This window comes from Apodemus sylvaticus, chromosome X (genome assembly GCF_947179515.1).
Source record: "Apodemus sylvaticus chromosome X, mApoSyl1.1, whole genome shotgun sequence".
Classification (NCBI taxonomy): domain Eukaryota; kingdom Metazoa; phylum Chordata; class Mammalia; order Rodentia; family Muridae; genus Apodemus; species Apodemus sylvaticus.
This window is the reverse complement of record NC_067495.1, coordinates 79,963,786-79,983,624: the sequence shown is the minus strand read 5'-3', so window position 1 is coordinate 79,983,624 and position 19,839 is coordinate 79,963,786. Positions and strand designations below refer to the sequence as shown.

Below are 19,839 nucleotides of genomic sequence, written 5' to 3'. Positions count from 1 at the left end.
ACCCACCAACCAGGCAGCATACACCAGCAGTTATGAGGCGCCAGACATATATAGGGCAGAGGAGTGCTGGAACTGGCCTCAGTGAGAGAAGATACACCTAAACCTTGAGAGACTTGAGGACCCATGGAATGGGGTTGCCTGTTGGGGTAGGGACATTTTCTTGGACAAGTGTGAAGAAGTTATGTGATGTGGAATAGTTAGAAGGCAGACCAGGAGGAGGATAAAGACTGAACTGTAAAAACTGATTACAGAATAAAAAAAGATGATTCTAAAAAAATTGTTTGTGCTTAAAATATCCTATGATAATTAAAAATTACACTCTAATGTAGTTAATGTTGTTGATAGAAAATAATACATACAACTTTTCCTCTTAAATTACAAACTTTACCTTTTTTATACAATGTGCACAACAACTTCTTCCATAGAACACAAGCAAATTGATGACAAGCTAGAGCCACATATTTTGCAGATATAGAAGATACATAATAGGTTAATGATATATAATCAATGTTCCACATTTTCCACAAGACAAGAGTCAGAATGAAGTTAACAACTGCATATACTTTTGTTTATAAAATGTAATTTTTTTGTAGATATCCTTTTTTATCCACATGCATATTTCTAAACAGATGACTAAGGAGCCAGTGTAAATATCTAATCCCCCTTGTATAAATACTATACTGAGTTTATATAAAATATTTTAGACTATTTAAGGCTTCTGTTGACAGAAATATTTTAATCTGTTGCTAAGTTTTGCTCAAGAAACATTTTATTTCTTTAATTTTTACTGCTAAAGACACAGCTTCCCAATTTTATTTGCTCTTTCTAATAATGAAGACACTGTATTTAAATGGATACCTTGCCTATCTATTCTATACTCACTTTATGTTGTTAGCCTTCTTCAGTACCAGTGAATATAAGGCACATTTACTGGCATTAATTATAAGAATATCTAGAAAAAAACATTATTATCCCTTTTAGCTCTTACATACTTAGGGTTCCTATATGCAAAATATTTCTATGTTTGTACAAATAGTTATGAACAAAATATGCTTTATTAATTCCTTGAGCCGATCCATTGAAAGATATGAAATTCATATGTGATACAAAAAACTCAGTATGCATTTATAAATCAAATGAGAAAGTAAAATGAGGTACTCTTAAAGTGCTACTGATAATAAATATTCTTATTAAGAAATACTTCTGCTGAATAATGGTAATGCATAGCTTTAATTCCAGGACATGTGAAGCAGAGGCAGGTAAATCTCTGAAGTAGAAGCCAGCCTGTTCTACAAAAGGAGATCTAGGTTACCCATGACTACAGAGATATATCCTGTCTTGATGAACCAAAATGAAGAAAACTGAAAAAAGAAGGAAACATTCCTAAAAATAGAATAATTGTGGTAAGAATGAGAAAGCAAGAGTTTCCACTTGAATGGTTGAATATATGCAAAAACACAGTCTTTGGAGATGATAGACATTTATTACATTTGTCATTAATGATGTACAGTATAATAACTAATCTAAACTGTACAAACCCCTCTAAATTTCTTCAAAGCATAAAAGGAATCCTAGACAGCAACTAGGGTTTTAGTTTTCTTTGTTGCATAATACAATAAAAATTTACCTAGTGTTCATTCAAACTTTACCTTCACTGTGTAATTGAAAGAAATGTATTAACATCATTACTTTAAATTTGTGTATGTGAAAGTGTTTAGCCTCAAATATCATTAGTTTTCAAACTGTTTTTCAAATTATGGTCAATTATTTGCAGTGTTTTCTTGAATCTGGTAGCAGCATCCTTTTAGTATCTATGCCTTTCAATGAAAAGGAATTTATCTTTCTCTTTATAGCCAGTATATTAAGCCTGAATAAGTGAATAAGTCAAGTTAATTCATGAAAATGGAGTTACTAATTTTCTGTTACCCACTTGAAGTAATAAAATCAACAGGCAAAACTACATTTACATAAAAAGTAGGTAAATTCCATTATTTGAATTCATTAGGGAAATAACTTACTTAAATCATTTAATTGAGTTATGAATTTGTGCATAAATTTGTATTTATTTCTCAATGAAATACTAAGTTTAAAGCACTGTGTAAACTTTTGTTTTCTGAAATGTATTGGGTTTGAGATTCTTGTGCATAGATTTTTTAGTTCTTATTATGCTCTAATTTCCTTTCGTGCCCATTAGGAAAAGAAAACATATTTCATTTTCTAAAAGTCATTATGTTTTGAGAATGGTTCTGGATGGACATTAAAAATACAGATATTTAAATGGTAGCCCTAAAATGAAGGTGTTTCTCCATTTTTTTATTTGGCTAGAATATGAGAATGAGCAAACCTTCACTTTCTTAAACTGTTCTAGTGTTTTACAATAAGTCAAAATATTTTCACTTCCTAATATGAAATTGAAACTCTTCATTGTTGAGAGAAAGTAGAATGATGTCATAGGAAAGAGTAATGGATATGTTACTGTCATTTAAATACCTTTGTTATTTACTGATTTGTGGACATGAAGCAAAGACTCACAGAACCATTTGGTTTGATAGCTACTTATCACATTAGCAAATGTTTTTCTATAAAGCAAGTAGTCCAGGCTTTTCTGAATCTTAGAAATAATGTGGTAAATCAGGTGAGTGCTATAATCTTTATTATATAATTTTTCCATGATGCACTCCAGCAAGAAGCATCACACTGCCACCTACAGACAAAATTACCCTTATAATAATGAAATTTTCTAATTTAGCATTCACTTTGTACTGTCTACCAAATTTAAATGATTTCATATTCCTATTTGAATATTATGTGAAGTTTGATTGTTTTGTTCCTTCTTAGTAATCAATGTTCTTCACAATCCTATATCAGGTGAAAAGAATGAGAGTAATAAGTTGAAAGGATTACTTAGAAACTTGGGTTACCTACCGGTCTGGCATGCACAGACACAGGGGCCTTGAAAGTTGTCACTTGGTAGTTGTACTCAGAAACACTGTAGGGATCAGAACTGCTGGAGGAGCACTTGGAGATGGAATCACAGCCAACAAAGGTATTATCAAGAGGCAGTTCCTGAATAATATGGTGCTTTGAGTTCAGGGGCGTTTCAGGCTGGATCTGGAATGCAGGCTGGGGAGAGGCAGATTTGTAGTGTCTAGCCAAATCAGGGCTATCAGGCTTGAAGGTAGTAGGTGTAGTGCCCCAGTTGTATTTGCCCATGGTTTGCTCTTCCAGATCAATGGGAAGATCTAGTGTGACACTGTTTCTCTCATTTTCACCATCATCTGGCTTTGCTTCTTCAATAGTAACAAAATTAAGCAGCAGGTTCTTGGGGGGATGCTTCTTCTTTTTCTTCTTCTTCTTCTTCATCATAATCATCTGCCTGTTTTCTGGGTTTGGAGTAACCCACTCAGAATTCTGTTTGTTTTTCTGAGAAGCCTTAAGGCGTGGTGGTTGGCGGCATCTTACTACAGCAGTGATGAAAATAACTAGGACGACAGTTATGGTGCCAGCAACAATAGCAACCATGATCTTGACATAGTCAGTGGTTGGCGAGGATGCATTAGTTGTTTCAGTATTTTGATTTGCAGGTGCATCAATGCTTTTGCGCACGAGTTCATAAATCAGTGTAGCATTGGGCACAGACTCATTTACAAAGAAATTGACATTTACAACATTGAAGAGAGAATCAGGTTGTCCTAAATCCTTAGCCTGGACTATGACTCGGTGTAAACCAAGATCTGAAACCATGCACTTCTCCTTCAATGTGATGTTGCCTGATATTTGTTCAATCATAAATAGTCCTTTTGTATTTCCTCCAACAATACTGTAATGAACTTCTGCATTCATGCCAATATCATCGTCAATTGCAAGGACTTTGAAGATGACAGTGCCAGGATTTGTGGATGGTAGAACCCATTCAAAGGAGTAATTGGAAGGAGGGTCAATAAAAATTGGTTTGTTGTCATTTACATCAACCACGTTTATGGTTACTTTAGCAGTTGAAGAACGTGATACCCTACCACCATCCTCAGCTTTTACATAGAAAGTATAGGATTCTTGTTTTTCTCTGTCAAATGAAATATTTGGCCTGATGACACCAGACTGTGGATCAATAGTAAATTGATCATTCACATCTAAGATGGAGAGAGTAACTGCAGAATTCTCCCCGTAATCAGGATCAGTTACAGTTATTAGTCCTACAGTGCCATGTTTTGGAAGGCTTTCAGGAACATAGAAGTTATACTCATTGTGAGTGAAAACTGGGCTGTTATCATTCTGGTCAAGAACAGTCACGAAGACAGTGGCATTGGACATTAAGGGTGGAATTCCATTGTCCTGTGCCAGGACTGTAAAGTAATACTTTTCCTGTTTTTCTCTATCTAGTTTCTTCTCTGCAGTCAGGATGCCTGTACGATGATCCAGATTGAATTCAGGTGGTGCATCAAAACCTAGCATGTAGCTTATTTCAGCATTCTCTCCACTGTCTGCATCTGTTGCACTGATTTTTGTCAACTGCGCACCAGGAGAATTATTCTCAGGAACAGAAAGGCTTATGAAAGACTGGGTGAAAACTGGAGCATTGTCATTTTCATCTTTTACTTTGATCAGGAGCATGGATGACTGATTCAAAGGAGGTTTGCCAGCATCAGCAGCCAGTAATTTAATGGCATATTCTCTTGTGGACTCAAAGTCAAGAAATGCGGCAGTCTCCAAGAGAAACTGATTACTGAATACTGGCCGTAATCTGAAAGGAACTTCATGATCTGTGAAGCATGTTACCCTACCATTATGTTCAGAATCCTTATCCATCACAGTTATGAGAGCAATTTTAGTGTTAAGCGGAGCATTCTCTGAAAGAAGCACAGTGCCATTGGTTGGATTGACAATGTATCTTATGTCAATTGATGGGACGTTATCGTTAACATCTGTGACATTGACCAGCACCGTTGCTCGTGCTGGTGTAGATCCACCATCAGTTGCCAAAACCAATAACTTGTGACTTGGTGATTCTTCCCTGTCCAGTGGTTCCTTGACAGTGATAAGTCCAGTAGTGGTGTTAAGATGAAACAATCTCTTAGCAATGTTGGAGACTAGATTGCTGAAATAAAAGTGAATTCTGGCATTTTCACCTATATCTGCATCTGTGGCGTGGAGCTGTGTCACTGAAGAACCTATAGGAGCATTTTCTGGTATACTGACTTCAATTTCCTTCTCTATGAAGATTGGACCATTGTCGTTTGTATCTGCAACACTTACTTGCAAAATAGCTGTACTGGATCTTTGAGGAAAGCCACCATCTTCAACTTTTACTTTCATCACGTAGGTATCCTTCTCTTCTCTATCTAACTCCTTTTGAACAATCAGCTGGGGCATCTTGTCTCCTTCTGGTGTTTCAATGACATCAAGACCAAAAATATTTTGACTCTGGAAGACATGGAATGATATAAAATTTAAAGCATATTAATATACAATACTACATATATTTTAAATTATAATTAAATTTATGCTAAATATTGTAATGAGGATGATTTCCAATTTTTAGAATCCATAGGACTGGAGGAAAGTCTCAGCAACAGATACCAGAAGTCCTCAGCTCTGAATTTCAGCTTGGCTTACAGCTAACATTCTGCTCAGATGCAAGTCATTAAATATTTTAATATATTTTATGCATAGCATATTGTGGTAGTAAATGTAGTTTATTACATAAATTATTTTTGTGTCCAAAAGAAATATATAGTACTTTCAAAAGATTACTTTTACTAAACTTTTACATGATACTGAATCAATTAATGATTATACTTTCTTAAAATTCTCACATCTAAATAAGACAATTTATCCAACATTTTAAAATAAAAATAAGGATCCCATTTACATTTTATTTACTGATTTATCTTTATATAGGAAAAGAAATGCTTTTATACTTTATTAAATCAGCAAGCTGAAATTTATTTTTATACAGCATACTTAATGAAAAATGTTTTATAAAATGTAGTATATTGATGTTTATATTACTATTTCATTAAAAATTAAAGATAGGTAATCATGGTAACTAGTAATTAACTGGCGATTATACTCAAATATAATTTTAAGCAGGTTTAAATTCTCAATGCTTCAAAATGCTAATCTATAAATTTAGTGATTCTCAATTCTACTTCTGTCAGCACATCAATTGTGACTACCTACAAGGTACCAGAAAACCTTCTGGGTACAAGAAATATGCTGGTTGGTAAGTAAGACTATTTAAATAATAGAGTAATAATATATAAAGTGAATAATACCAATGACTTTCAAAGTATTAAATATGGAACTAATATCAGCGAAGAAAGACTTAGTGAAATCTGAATATAATATGTAAAGCAATATTAAATATAACATTATTTAAGGAGTTATATAAGAAGAAACTAATATAATATTGCTTTAAAAGAATAAATAAACATTACAAAGTTAATGCATTTCAAATACAACTATTTAATTTAAGACTTTAGTATATACTGGTCAAGTCAAGCCATGATAATTTAAATTATTGAGCTTATATGTATATTTATGTATTTTTGCATATATAATTTGGTTTTAGTCTACCTAAAATTGAAATTATGTTACATTTTAATAAAATTTACCTGAGATTAAGTTTCAAAGAATATATATATATATATATATATATATATATTGCTTATTTTAAATGAAATTGTATAAATCATAAGGCAATTTTTTAACATCCCTGGAGATAATTAAATATCAACTGATGAAAATTACATCCATTACTCTTCTGTTTTATTCAGTGATTGAACTATTCAATATGATGATTGAGTATTTAAATTTAAATTTTATTTCACTAATATAAGAAACGGTCTCCAAATCATTTATTTATGTGTATCATATTTTTTGCTTTTCAACAGTTCCATGCAGTTAATAGTTGCTGGGGAAGATTATACAAACAACCTATTTATATTACTACCATCATATCAAACATAGAGTTCAAAAATTTAATAGTTCTTTTTAGGTCTCTTGCATTGCTGATTTTGTGTATGTGCATCTGTATATAGATTTGCACTGATGGAGGAAGGAATGTTCAGATATATATATATAAATTTGAATTATCAGACATGGTTATTAAGAAATAAATTTGAGCTTCCCATTAAGTACTCTCAACTGCTGAGCACCCCCCAAATCTGCTGTAAACACAATGCCCTTCCCCTAAATATTGATATATCTAAGTATAACTTGCCACCTTCCTTGTTTAAGTGTCATGTGAGTGGATCTCTAGTTAATTAATTTAAGCCTTAATATACTAATGCCTGTGACTAGAAGATAAATATAAAATGTCATTGTTTATATGCATATATGTTAGGATGTAACATGCAGCATACATAAATGCATTAACAATCATTTCCATGAATAAAAGTATACATTCAAAAGTTAGATACTATTTCCAAAGATAGGAGGAAAGCTACCAGACCTTGATTTTTTTTCTAATTTCAAAGAAATTTTCTCATTTATATATACTCAGGAACATTCACTATGTGCATACTTATCTATTTTTTTACTTAACATCATTAAAATTATATAAAGAATAATTCAATGAAATAATTTCTATTTTTCTAATAATGAATGTAAAACTGTCAATAGTCAATAAAATAATAAAATATTTTGTAAACATTTGTGAAGAAAATATGAAATAGTTGAAATTTGTAAACATTTACTTGTGAATAAATTATGATAAATATTTGTAATATGGGGCAAAGATACTACTTCTGAAATATAAAAGCTTATGTCTCTCAAGCAATCATGTGTGCAACTAAAATGTGAACCTTAGAGAAAATGACATTAAAAGAAATCATTAATGTGGCTTTTTAGATTTTGATACCTTTGGTTTAAACTACATAAAATTGTCAGTTCTTTTTTTTTTTATTTCTTTTCTTTTTTTTATTTCATGTATTCTTTTTTTTATTATTCAATATAATTTATTTACATTTCAAATCATTTCCCTTTTCTAGCCCCCCTACTCCCCGAAAGTCCCGTAAGCCCCCTTCTCTTCCCCTGTCCTCCCACCCACCCCTTCCCACTTCCCCGTTCTGGTTTTGCCGAATACTGTTTCACTGAGTCTTTCCAGAACCAGGGGCCACTCCTCCTTTCTTCTTGTACCTCATTTGATGTGTGGATTATGTTTTGGGTATTCCAGTTCTCTAGGTAAATATCCACTTATTAGTGAGTGCATACCATGATTCACCTTTTGAGTCTGGGTTACCTCACTTAGTATGATATTCTCTAGCTCCATCCATTTGCCTAAGAATTTCATGAATTCATTGTTTCTAATGGCTGAATAGTACTCCATTGTGTATATATACCACATTTTTTGCATCCACTCTTCTGTTGAGGGATACCTGGGTTCTTTCCAGCATCTGGCAATTATAAATAGGGCTGCTATGAACATAGTAGAGCATGTATCCTTATTACATGGTGGGGAGTCTTCTGGGTATATGCCCAGGAGTGGTATAGCAGGATCTTCTGGAAGTGAGGTGCCCAGTTTTCGGAGGAACCGCCAGACTGCTTTCCAGACTGGTTGTACCAAAAATTGTCAGTTCTAATTAATGTTAAGGAAATTTATTTTATGGACTAAAAAATATCTCATTTTTTACTATAGAATTTTTGTATCCATTAGTAATATTTCTTTTTAGATTCAAAAATGTACTTGGAGTTGCAAATCCAAGCCAGACAAACAAAATTCCTGCAAAATAATCAGATGTAAAATATGATTGAGAAGAACCAAATGTTGATCTTTAAGTGAAAGGGGCATAATTTTGCTTTTGAAAATGCCTACTATGGTCAATGGTAAATATTTTACATGCATATACATAACACCACTTCATTGTGTAATGGAATGCAATACATATCGCTGCACTTTCAATATCATACATCTGGTACAATTGCTCAGCAAACACATACAGTGCTGGTAAGGAGTTAAAATAAATCCAAAGGGATTTGATCTCGACCTGATTTTTTTCCTTTTATTGTGTAGATTGAGCAAAAGTTGTGGTTGGCTTAAAAATTCCTGGGAGACTAACTCTCTCTAGGAGGTTTTGGGGTACAGACAGCTGTGGCACAGGGTCAGATCCAGGGCACAGATGGAAACCAGTCACAAAAGAAGACACATGGTATATTCTCACTGATAAGTGGATATGAGGAAAAACTCTTGGAATACCTATGATACAACCCACAGACCATATGAAGCTCAAAAGGAAACAAGACAAAGGTGTGGTTGCTTCTGTCCTACTTAGAAGGGGGAACAAAATAATAACAGGAGGCAAAGGGTGGGAGGAACTTGGGAAGAACAAAGGAGGTTAGAGGGGAAAAAGGAGAGAAGAATCAGGTATGGGAGGAAACAGGGGAGATATACAGGTCAGGAAATTGAACAGAGGTGTGTAGCAATGGGGATGGGGTAACTGGAGGTAGCCATTAGAAAGTTCGAGATGCCAGGAAAGCAAGAGGCTCCTAGGACCCAACAGGGATGACAATAGCTGAAATACACAATAAAGGGGAAAGAGAACTTGTAGAGATCCCCCAGTCAAGGGATGCCCCCTCCCCGACTTCTCAAAAATATTAACCCAGAATTGCTCCTGTCTTAAGGAAACACAAGGACAAAGAGTGGAGTACAGAGTGAAGGAAAGGCTATCCAGAGACTGCTCCACCTGGAAACCAACCCATATTTCAGCCCTCAAACCCAGACACTGTTGCTGTTGCCGAGAAGTGCTTGGTGACAAGAGCCTGATACAGCTGTCTCCCAAGAAGCACTGCCAGAATCTTACAAATACAGAAGAGGATGCTTTTAGCCTATCATTGGAATGAGCATGGGGATGAAGGAGATAGGGGAAGGGCTGAAGAAGCTGAAGGGGTTTTGAAGCCCCATAGAAAGAACAACAATATCAACCAACCAGACACCCCAGAGCTCCCAGGGACTAAACCATTAACCAAAGAGTACATATGGAGGGACCTGAGGCTCCAGCTGCATATGTATCAGAGGAGAGACTTATCTCACATCAACAGGAAGGGAGGCCCTTGGTCCTGTGGAGGTTTGATACAGCAGCATAGGGGAATTTTAGGGCAGGGAAGTGGGAGAAAGTGGGGTTGTGAAGGAGAAACTGGGAAGGGGGATAATACTTGAAATGTAAATAAATTAAATAACCAATAAAAAATTAAAAAAAAAAGACTAAAGTTTTCTCTTCAGCTTTTGCTACTGAAAATTTATTTAAAACTACTGAATTTAAAGATTATTTTTTGTCTTATAATTATTGTTGCATATGTAAATATGATGTTCTTTACATTACAGAAGAGTTAGAAATAGATAAACCATAGTGATATGGCTATTTCAGAAAAGAGGACAGAAATATACTTAATAGCTGAAAAAAAAAGTGTGTCATGCCCAAGATACAGCCCACAGAACTCAAAAGCATCAACAAGCCTAAGGGCCCAAGTGAGGATGCCTCACTCCCACTTGTGATGGATAAGAAAGAAAACACAAGTGAGGAGGGAGGGACCTGGGAGGGAAAGGGAATGGAGGTGTGGACAGAGAGGGGAACAAGATCTTGTATTGGATGAGGGAAAAGGACTGGAATCCCTGAAGGCAAGCAGAAAGAATGGAAACAGGCAACCCCAACCTCTGGAGGTAGTAGGTTGGGAGGGGGGATTGTCCCTCCAGAATGTACCAGAGACCTGGGAGGTGAGAGACCCTCGGGACTCAAAGGGTCCTTCGATGAAATGCTTGACAGAGGGGAGAGGGGACTTGTAGAGCCCAACTCCAGCAGGAAGACTGGGCATCAAGTGAGGGAGGTGGTTGCCCTCCCATAGACAAAATTCTGTCCCATAATTGTTCCTGTCTCAAAGAACTGCAGGAATAGAAATGGAGAGGATCCTGAAAAAAAAAAAAAAAGACAATCCAGTACCAGATCCAAAGTAGGATTCAGCTCAAGGGGAGGTCCCAAGGCCTGACACTATTACTGAGGCTATGGAGTGTTCACAATAAGAGGCCTATCTAGACTACCCTCTGAAAGACCCAGCAAGCAGATGAGGGAGTCAGATGCAGATATTTTTATCCAACCAATGGACCGAAGCTGCTGAGCCCTGTTGTTGAATTAGGGAAAAGCTGGAAGAAGCTGAAGAGAAGGGAGAGCCTATCTAAGGACCAGCAGTCTCAATATATCTTGACTGCAGAGATCTCTCAGATACTGGATCATCAACCAGTCAGCATACACCAGCTGATATGAGGCCCCCAACACATATGCAGCAAAGTACTGCTGGGTCTGGGTTTAGTCAGAGAAGATTCACCTTATTCTTAAAAGACTAGTGGCCCCAGGGAGTTTAAGGGAAAGGAGTGGGAACATCTTTGTGGAGACAGGTGAATGGAGAGGAGGTATGAGATGTGGAATAGTTGGAAGGTAGACTGGGAGGAAAATAAAATCTGGAGTTTAAAATAAATGAATGAATGAATGAATAAATAAAAAATAAAACCAACACAATTTCTAGGACTCTAAGATAATTTATAACTGCAACACATCAGATTTATAACAGTGGTATAATATGAAAAATATTTCCAGTTGTCCAGAAGAATAGCTACTATTTCTGTTTATAGAAGAATGCATTAAATAAATTGTAAGTATTTTTGGAGTTGTTTTCTTCACCAATAAGTTCTTGCTTTGGTTTTGTTCTGTTCTGTTTTTTGTTTTGATTTTGTCTTTATAAAAGCCTGGGTTGTTTGGGGATTCCTATGTGACTGCTTTGGCCAACAACTCAAATCAGACATAACCTAGTAAACCTACTGAAGATTTAGTTTGGTGACAAGAATACAGTTAGGACTCTGTCTCCCCTGTTATTTGGTGACTTCATGTAGATCATCTTCATATATGTGCATGTATAGTTTTTCTCCAGTATATTTGTATTATTTGTCTCTCCTCATATTCATCCCTTTATCATCTTCCCTTCCCGTCCTCACTTAACCCTCTCTTTCAAGACCTTCCCAAAAGTCATCCATAATTATCTATTATATTTTCATTTCTTAATGATATAAGGAAGAGGAAGATTTGAGGATAAGGATATCTTTTCTTACTGTCCCCAACATGAGCATGGCATAACGTTGGTGATCTAGAATATACGCCATGTTTGCTATGGCAACAAAATAAGTAGAAACAAACAGTGACTCTTATGCTCCATTGTAATACATAAGGAGTGTAGGTACCACTGGAACCTCATCTTGGATTCCACCCATCTTAGAGGTACACATGATCTTGGGAACTGCTGAAGCCCAAACTGCATAAGAGAAAATCTAAGGTGGGGTTCTATCACTTCCATAAAAGTTTCAGGTAGGAATATGGGATCTTTTCTTGATAAAAAATGTTTTGAGTCACTTATTCCTCCTTGTAAAAGCCTAATAAACCCATTTGTTCACTAGGAAAGATAAACTAATACATAAATAAAGTGATCATATGCCTTATTATGTAGATTTATCTAGTCCTAATAGAATGTTTGCTAAGAATATAGACCACAACAATATAAACATCATAAGGTTTTGGACAAAAAAAATCTCATCTCAAAATAGAAGAAAACTACTAATAAACATACTGAATCAATGTTTCTCATTTTAGTTACAAAGACAAGAAATAAATTTTATACCTAAAATTTAACTTGGATAATGTGTTTCAAACATTTTAAAAATAAGTATTGCTTCATACAATCTTTCCACATCAAAGGACTTGGATTTTGACTAAGGATATTATATAAATGATCTTCTAATTGTGTAAGTTATTGAAATAATTTACTATTATTCAGGTTATCATTTATTTCTGAACTACTGTCTTTCTTGAAGTCATTCATCATTTGAGAATCTGGGGAGCAATTTTGAAATAAACCTGAATCTTCTATGGTATTGGACATGTTTTCTATAAAACTCCAAGTATTTTAACATCACAAGGAAATGGGAAGATACAGTTATATCTGTTTCCCTACAGGAGATATTTTGGAGACCTTGGAGACATATTTATTTGGTGTAACTGGAGAAAAGAATGAAGCTGGTATGCAGTTCTCAGGAGTACACTATGCTGCTGAACTTGCTACAGTGCATGTAACAGTCTTTGTCTCAATTCAAAAGAAAGTTATTGATTTCAGGTTGTAAGTTATATCAAGGATGATAAATCTTAAATGAACACAATGAGAACTGCAGAACCAAGAGAAGACTATATGGTATTTAAAAGCAAATTTTACTATGAACTGTGTACCACATGAATTAAGAATGTAGGGTACAACACAAAATTAGAGAAGACCAAGACCCTTTGGAGATGGGAAACAAATAATAACAAAACATGTTTTGCTTGTGTTTTCATGTCTTGTAATTAATAGATCACTTGGAAAACTTAGAGCCAACAATAACAAATACTTAATTTTATGAAAATGGGAATGGGCTTATAGGAGGACAAACATTTCACTTATAACATTATATGCTAGAGCATAATAAAAGCTAACTAATTTTATACTTTATTGTATGTACTTAAGGATGCGTATGTATAGCTAGTACATATCAAAGGACAAATTTCATGGATTCACTTGTATCCAGACTACATGTGGGCTCTTGAGATAAGACACAGGTCATCAAGCTTTACAGCAAATTATCTTACCCATGAGCCATTTCATGATCAAAATCAGTCAAAGACAATACGACTTAAAGGTCCTAGAACAAGGTACCGTAAGAGCAGGTGTGTTAGATTTTCTGTAAATGTAAAATATAATATTGGTTTTAACTGAATTTGATTGTTTTATTAGAAAACCCTACTTTAAAACTGAAAAAATGATGTAATATGGAGATTTTGAGTTTCAGCTACATTTTAAAAATCAAAGGATTCATGTTCTAAAACTAGTTCTAGTCAGAAGAGTCAGATGGAGGGAGAAAACTGGGAGGAAGGGTGAATGGGAAAGGGGATGGGAGTTAAAGAGGAGGTGTGTGGACAGATAGGAGAGATGACTAGATGTCCTCGAAAGTACATGGAAATTTGCAACTGACATGGATGTGGAGGTGGTGTTGTAACCATCTCCAGGAAAGAGAACTGGGATAAGAGAGGCACCCAAGAACTAATGGGGTTGACCTTAGCTGTGGCTCATAACATTGGGGATATGTCTCCTTCAAAGATGACCTCCTATAGACAGGCAAGTTCCCCAGTGGGTTAATAGGGATATCAAACCACCCATAAAAGTTTTAACCCAAAATGTATTCTGTTTACAAGAAATTCAGGCACAGGTGTTAGAGCACAGACTGAAGGGATGACCACCCAACAAGCAGGCTTACTTGAGAACAATCTCATGGGCAAGCACTAATCCCTGACACTATTAATGATACTCTGCTATGCTTACAGACAGGATCATGTTGTCCCCTGAGAGGCTCCACCCAGCAGCTGACTCAGATAAATACAGACACTGACAGCCCAACAGGGGATAAAGCTTGGAAACTCTCATCTAAGAATAAGATAAAGGATGGGAAGTTCCTACAGGCAGAGAAATTCAACAGGAAGACCAAAGAGTCAACTAATCTGGACCCCTGGAGCTCCCAGGATCTGAACCACCAACCAAAATACATAAACTGCATGGACCTAGGCTTCTCAGTTAATATGTAGCAGATGTTTAGCTTGGCTTACATGTGTGACCCAAACAAATGGAATGGGTGCTATCCTAAAATCTTTTTCCTGTTTCTGTGATATGTTCTACTAGCTGGGCTTTCTTGTCTGGTCTCAATGGGAGAGAAAGTGCCATACATCACAGAGACATGAAATGCCAGGGTAGGGTAGTAGGAATACCCAAAGGAGAAGGGGGCGTGTTGTAGGGGTAGGTGACCAGGAGGGGGGGGCAGTTACCAGGGTGTAAATTGAATAAGTAAAAACTAAAACAAACAAACAAAAAAAAGATAAAGACAGTACTAATACTAGGAAGAATGAATCATATGAGAAAAAGAAATGAAAACATAAGCAGTGGTATCTATATCTACATCTACATCTATATCTATATATCTATATATGTGTGAGATTTTCTTTTTTATCATACATAATCAAATGTTTGACATATTCCCTTTCTGTTTTCCAAAGCAAAATATAATACAAGTTTCATTTCTTTGTTGTTGTTTTGTTTATACCTACAGGGTGTTACTGTATTTCCAGCAGGCCAAGAGCTTGCAGCAATAGTTTCACTAAGCCTCGTAAGTGTTGTGATTATAAGTGTGTACAACCACACCTCACTTTTATTTCATTATAAAAATTATCATATTATAACACTTTTTTTAAAAAAAAAACATAATGGTTTAAATAGTTTAGTTTTAAAATAATATTCATAGTATTTTAATTTTTCAGGTCTTATATGAACTGTTGAGCAAGTTAATTAAGTCAATATATTGTACTTTTAAAAATGTGGAAAATTTCCAACCTTGACCTTATTTCTTATTTAATTTTTAAGAAATAATGCTCATTCACTACACAACATAAAAAAGTCAATAGTAAGTCACTAGAATTATTACTGTTTTGAAATCTCCAAACCTCATCTAGTTCGTCCATTAACTATTATAGAAACACCTCTTTCTTATTCTACTGAAGAGCTGTCAAAATGTCAAAAGATGTGACAACAGTTGACATTTCAGTGTATAAAATAAATGTTGTAACAGTATATACTTAGTAGGTAAAAAGTATAAATTCTTTTGAAATTAACTCTTTATTGAGCTAAGGCTTTTGTCTCCTTCATGATCCACTGTTAAGGAAGCTTACAAGTTTAATTTCATAATAGTAAATCCTATTTTGATTAATTAGTCGCTAAATGTCTTAATTTAAAAGAGGGGAAATCACAGAAATTATAATCATTCTTCATCATTGGAATATATATGCTTTATATAGAAGCATATGTCATACAAAATAAGTACAAACTGCAGAAGGAGAAACTTTTCTTAATAACATATGTCACAGAAAGAGAAAACATGAATTTCACCTTTATTTTGGCTCTAAGGGGAAAAATTATGTAACAATCTGAGTATTGCTATGACCTTAAAACCCCAAACCAATAACTATGAACTCTTTGAAAAATCTAAATAACTTCAAAACTGAAAGTTTTTGGTATGTTTCAATGGCCCTAGGAATGAGTAAAACAAAGACCTACACCTTATTTCTGTTGGACACCTCATGTTCTATAAGAATATATAGTTTACTAGACTGGGTGATTGTTCAATTACCTTCACATTTAAGTTTGGTTAATTTGGATGTATAATGGTAGTTACAGGCCCCCCTTTTTTACCAGAAAAGAGTTTTGAGCCAAAAGGTCTCAAAATAAATTACCCTTGTGTTCTAGATATAGTACTATAAGTATCTTTCTGTGGTTGATCAATGTTCATAGCAAACTATCATGGTTTGATGAAGTACTTTTAAAAATAAAATGTTACTATTTAGATGTCTACATTTTAATTTCATTTCAAGTTGGTACAAAAATATGTAATGTGTGTGAGTGTGTATGTGTAATATAAATATATAAAATAATTTAGTAAAAAAGCATATATACCTTGAATAATATGTTCTAAAAATAGAGTTCTAAATCATAATGTACACAATATTCTACCGTATTAAAATGATGAAATGATACTAATTTGGAAATGTTAAAGCATATTCAACATGAAAGATTCTTATATAGATTACAAAGTAGTTTAAAGTATTACATATGGTACAACCGAAATATTGTTTCAACTTTGCTTCTGGATGTCAAAGCAGAAGATAAAACTGTTACTAAGTACATTGTCTTATTACTAATCCAGCCTTTAAAAATTATCAGCATTATGAGAAAAATGGGGAAAGAAAAGTGTGCACATTTATGAGGAATTTTTCACGTGGTATAGTTGTACTTATGTAAGTTGTTAAAATAGTCATATTTTTAAACTTGCATATTACATTGAGATTTTGCCTCCACGCAAAGTCCAACTAGAAATTCCTTTCAAACCTATCATGACTACACTCTGGAAGACACAACAAGCAGCTGAAAGAGTGAGATGCAGATATTTGCACCCAACCAATGGACAGATGCTGCTGACCCCTGTGGTCAAATTAGAGAACAGCTTGAAGAAGCTGAGGAGGAGAACAACCCTAGAGGAGGATCAGCAGTCTCAATTAACCTAGAACCTGAGATCTCTCAGACACTGGACCACCAGCCAGGCAGCATACACCAGCAAATATGAGGCCCCCAACACACATACAGTAGAAGACTGCTGTATCTGGGTTCAGTCAGAGAAGATGCACATAACCCTCAAGAGACTGGAGGCCCCATGGAGTTTAGACATCTCACAGTGTGGGAGTGGGGTAGAGACATCCTCTTGGAGACAGGTGTTGCAGGGAGGAGGTATGGGATTTGCAACATAAAGGGACTAAAACCTGGAGCTTAAAATAAATAAACAAAAGACAAAAAACCTCAAAATTTTAAATAAATAAATAAATAGTCCCTACTGCTCTAACTAGCTATACACCTTCTTGTTTTTAACAGAAACAGGTTTTAAAGGAAAGTGAAAGGAGGAGAGACATACTTCATTCATATATAATAATTTTCTATTCAACTGTGATACACTTGATTATGTTTGAAATGTGTAAATTACATAGTGCTTTACTATCACAGTCATGTACATATTGACATACACAAGAAAACCAGGATAAAGTTGTAATCATATGACAGAGTTAGAGGATATATATGGTTTACTTTATGCTAATTTAATGGAATCACAATTTCTCAAGAAGTGACAATTCTTCAATACATATTAAAAATTTAGTATGTCTTTTGAAAGGAAATGGATTGGTAAATACATAGAATATTCTCATATTTGAAAAAAATGATAGACATCTTTTGAAATTTGCGAACTGCTGAAAAAAAGAAATAATATGTCTAAGAATCTAATAATAAGCAAAAATTAAAACGTATTATCGAAGTAAGTGACCTTTTAACCACCTTTTCCACCTTAATTGATTTTATCACCAGAGTAATTTATGTTTGTGCTGTTATTAACTATATTATCTAGATGAGTAGTTGAAATAAATTTAACTATTTTTATTAGAATTATGCTAAAACAGACTTCCTCTAAGAAATAGTGTGAGTTTGAAGTACCTCTATGTGCAATGTGTTTACTTACTCACTTAGGCATTTCAATTTTTGAAAAATGTCTAATGAAAAACATTTGTGACTTGGAACACTGGTAACCAAAATGAAATTTGTCATCACACCTGATACAATGAGACACTACTTACATACCATATTGAGGATCAAATTAAAACTTGTCATTAAGGAAAATATTGTTGTATGATAATTGTATAAGATGTATATAACATGTACTGTCTGAATGCCCGAGGGGGAAAATAGGCAAATCCACTAATAATTTTGGGGCAGAATAAAACTTTCACAGGGGTTGACTGAGTTATTTAAATTATTATTCATGAAAATAGCAAAATTATAGATACATTTGGGGGTCAGCAAAGCATGAGGAATTTTATTAAAGGATTAAGCTTTAGGAAGGTTGAGAACCACTCCACTAAAGGAATCAAAACATATTATGTTTTGAAGGGTGACTCATGCTTTGAAATGTCCATTAATGAAGAAAAACTGAACATGATTTTAATCCAAATTTGATTATACATCAGTGAAAACTATTATCTTCAAGCCAGCACAATGAGGTGAACTACAAACCACACTGACACAAATTTTCAGAACAATGAAGTTGAATCCCTTTTTTTCCTATTAAAACTATTAAATCCCTTGAATCTGCTAGAAATTATTATTTGGGTACAAAGTTCAAGCACTTCTGTAAGTCATTCTCTTGTATTTAAAAAATGGACTTATGACAGACAGCAATTTAGGAAAAAAATATGTAGAGGAAAAAGTCAATCACATTTGAGATCTGAAAACTGCCATTGTTTAGATTTTGCCCAAACATATAATGAGTATGTATATGGAGGCAAAAGACAGTTTGAATTATCATGAAAGGAATGGAAATTTTGTACACAGAAATAACATAATTCTTAATGCAATTATGTCTGCATTGCATGTCACTTTCTTGCCTATTTAGTATTGTGAGCACTATGTAAAATGTACAGTATCAGCTCAAAAAGGATACATCCTCCCTCTATGCTTTTGATCAGAACCTGTCTGCTGCTAGATAATTCTTCCCAAACTAAGCTTTTATCAACAAAGATAACCCAGGCTAAGAGTTCCATTGTTAAAATAAGGTGAAACTGTATTTGAAGTAAATTCAATAGTTGACTTCATTCATACCAGGTGGCAATTCTCTTATATGTTGTGAGTTTAGTCTTTTAACAGCTAAGCCATCTCTCCAGCCCCAGGTGGTAATTCTCTACCTTAAAGTAAATGAGTGGATCAGAAAAAAAGAGGACATGGAACATAACATTGAAAGACAGGAATAACTGCAGTAATTTGGCATTTGAGATATTTTCACTAAACATATGATTATCTGTTTTATTTTCATTTTTAAAATTCTGTGGGTTGATTAGAGGATACGTTATACAGTCATCCCTTTTTTTATAGAATACAAAAAGTTGCATAAAATAAAATGAGAATAAAAGATATGTAAGTATATTTACACCAAAACAAATACAAAACTTAAAAATAATTATTTCTTTAGTCTACACATAAAGTCTTATTTATACAGGAAATATCATTGTGAGTTATTGTTGTTGTGCTAAACTTAACAATCTAAAGCAACACTGGGGAAGGAAAAGGTTTATGTAGCTCATCAATTATAGTCCAACCTACAGGGAAGCCAAGAAATGAACCAAGGCAGGAGACTGAAAG

At 34.4% G+C, this 19,839-nt stretch overlaps 1 protein-coding gene across 6 annotated transcripts in view; it reads right to left on the bottom strand.

Annotated features, from left to right (window-relative positions):
- Positions 1–19,839, bottom strand: part of Pcdh11x (protocadherin 11 X-linked) — a 538,787-nt gene that overhangs the window by 495,076 nt on the left and 23,872 nt on the right. For all 6 annotated transcript variants that reach the window (XM_052170807.1, XM_052170808.1, XM_052170809.1 and 3 more), the window contains exon 2: positions 2,926–5,421. In XM_052170807.1, the coding sequence (XP_052026767.1) occupies positions 2,926–5,421 (2,496 nt within the window). The remainder of the gene's footprint in view (positions 1–2,925; positions 5,422–19,839) is intronic.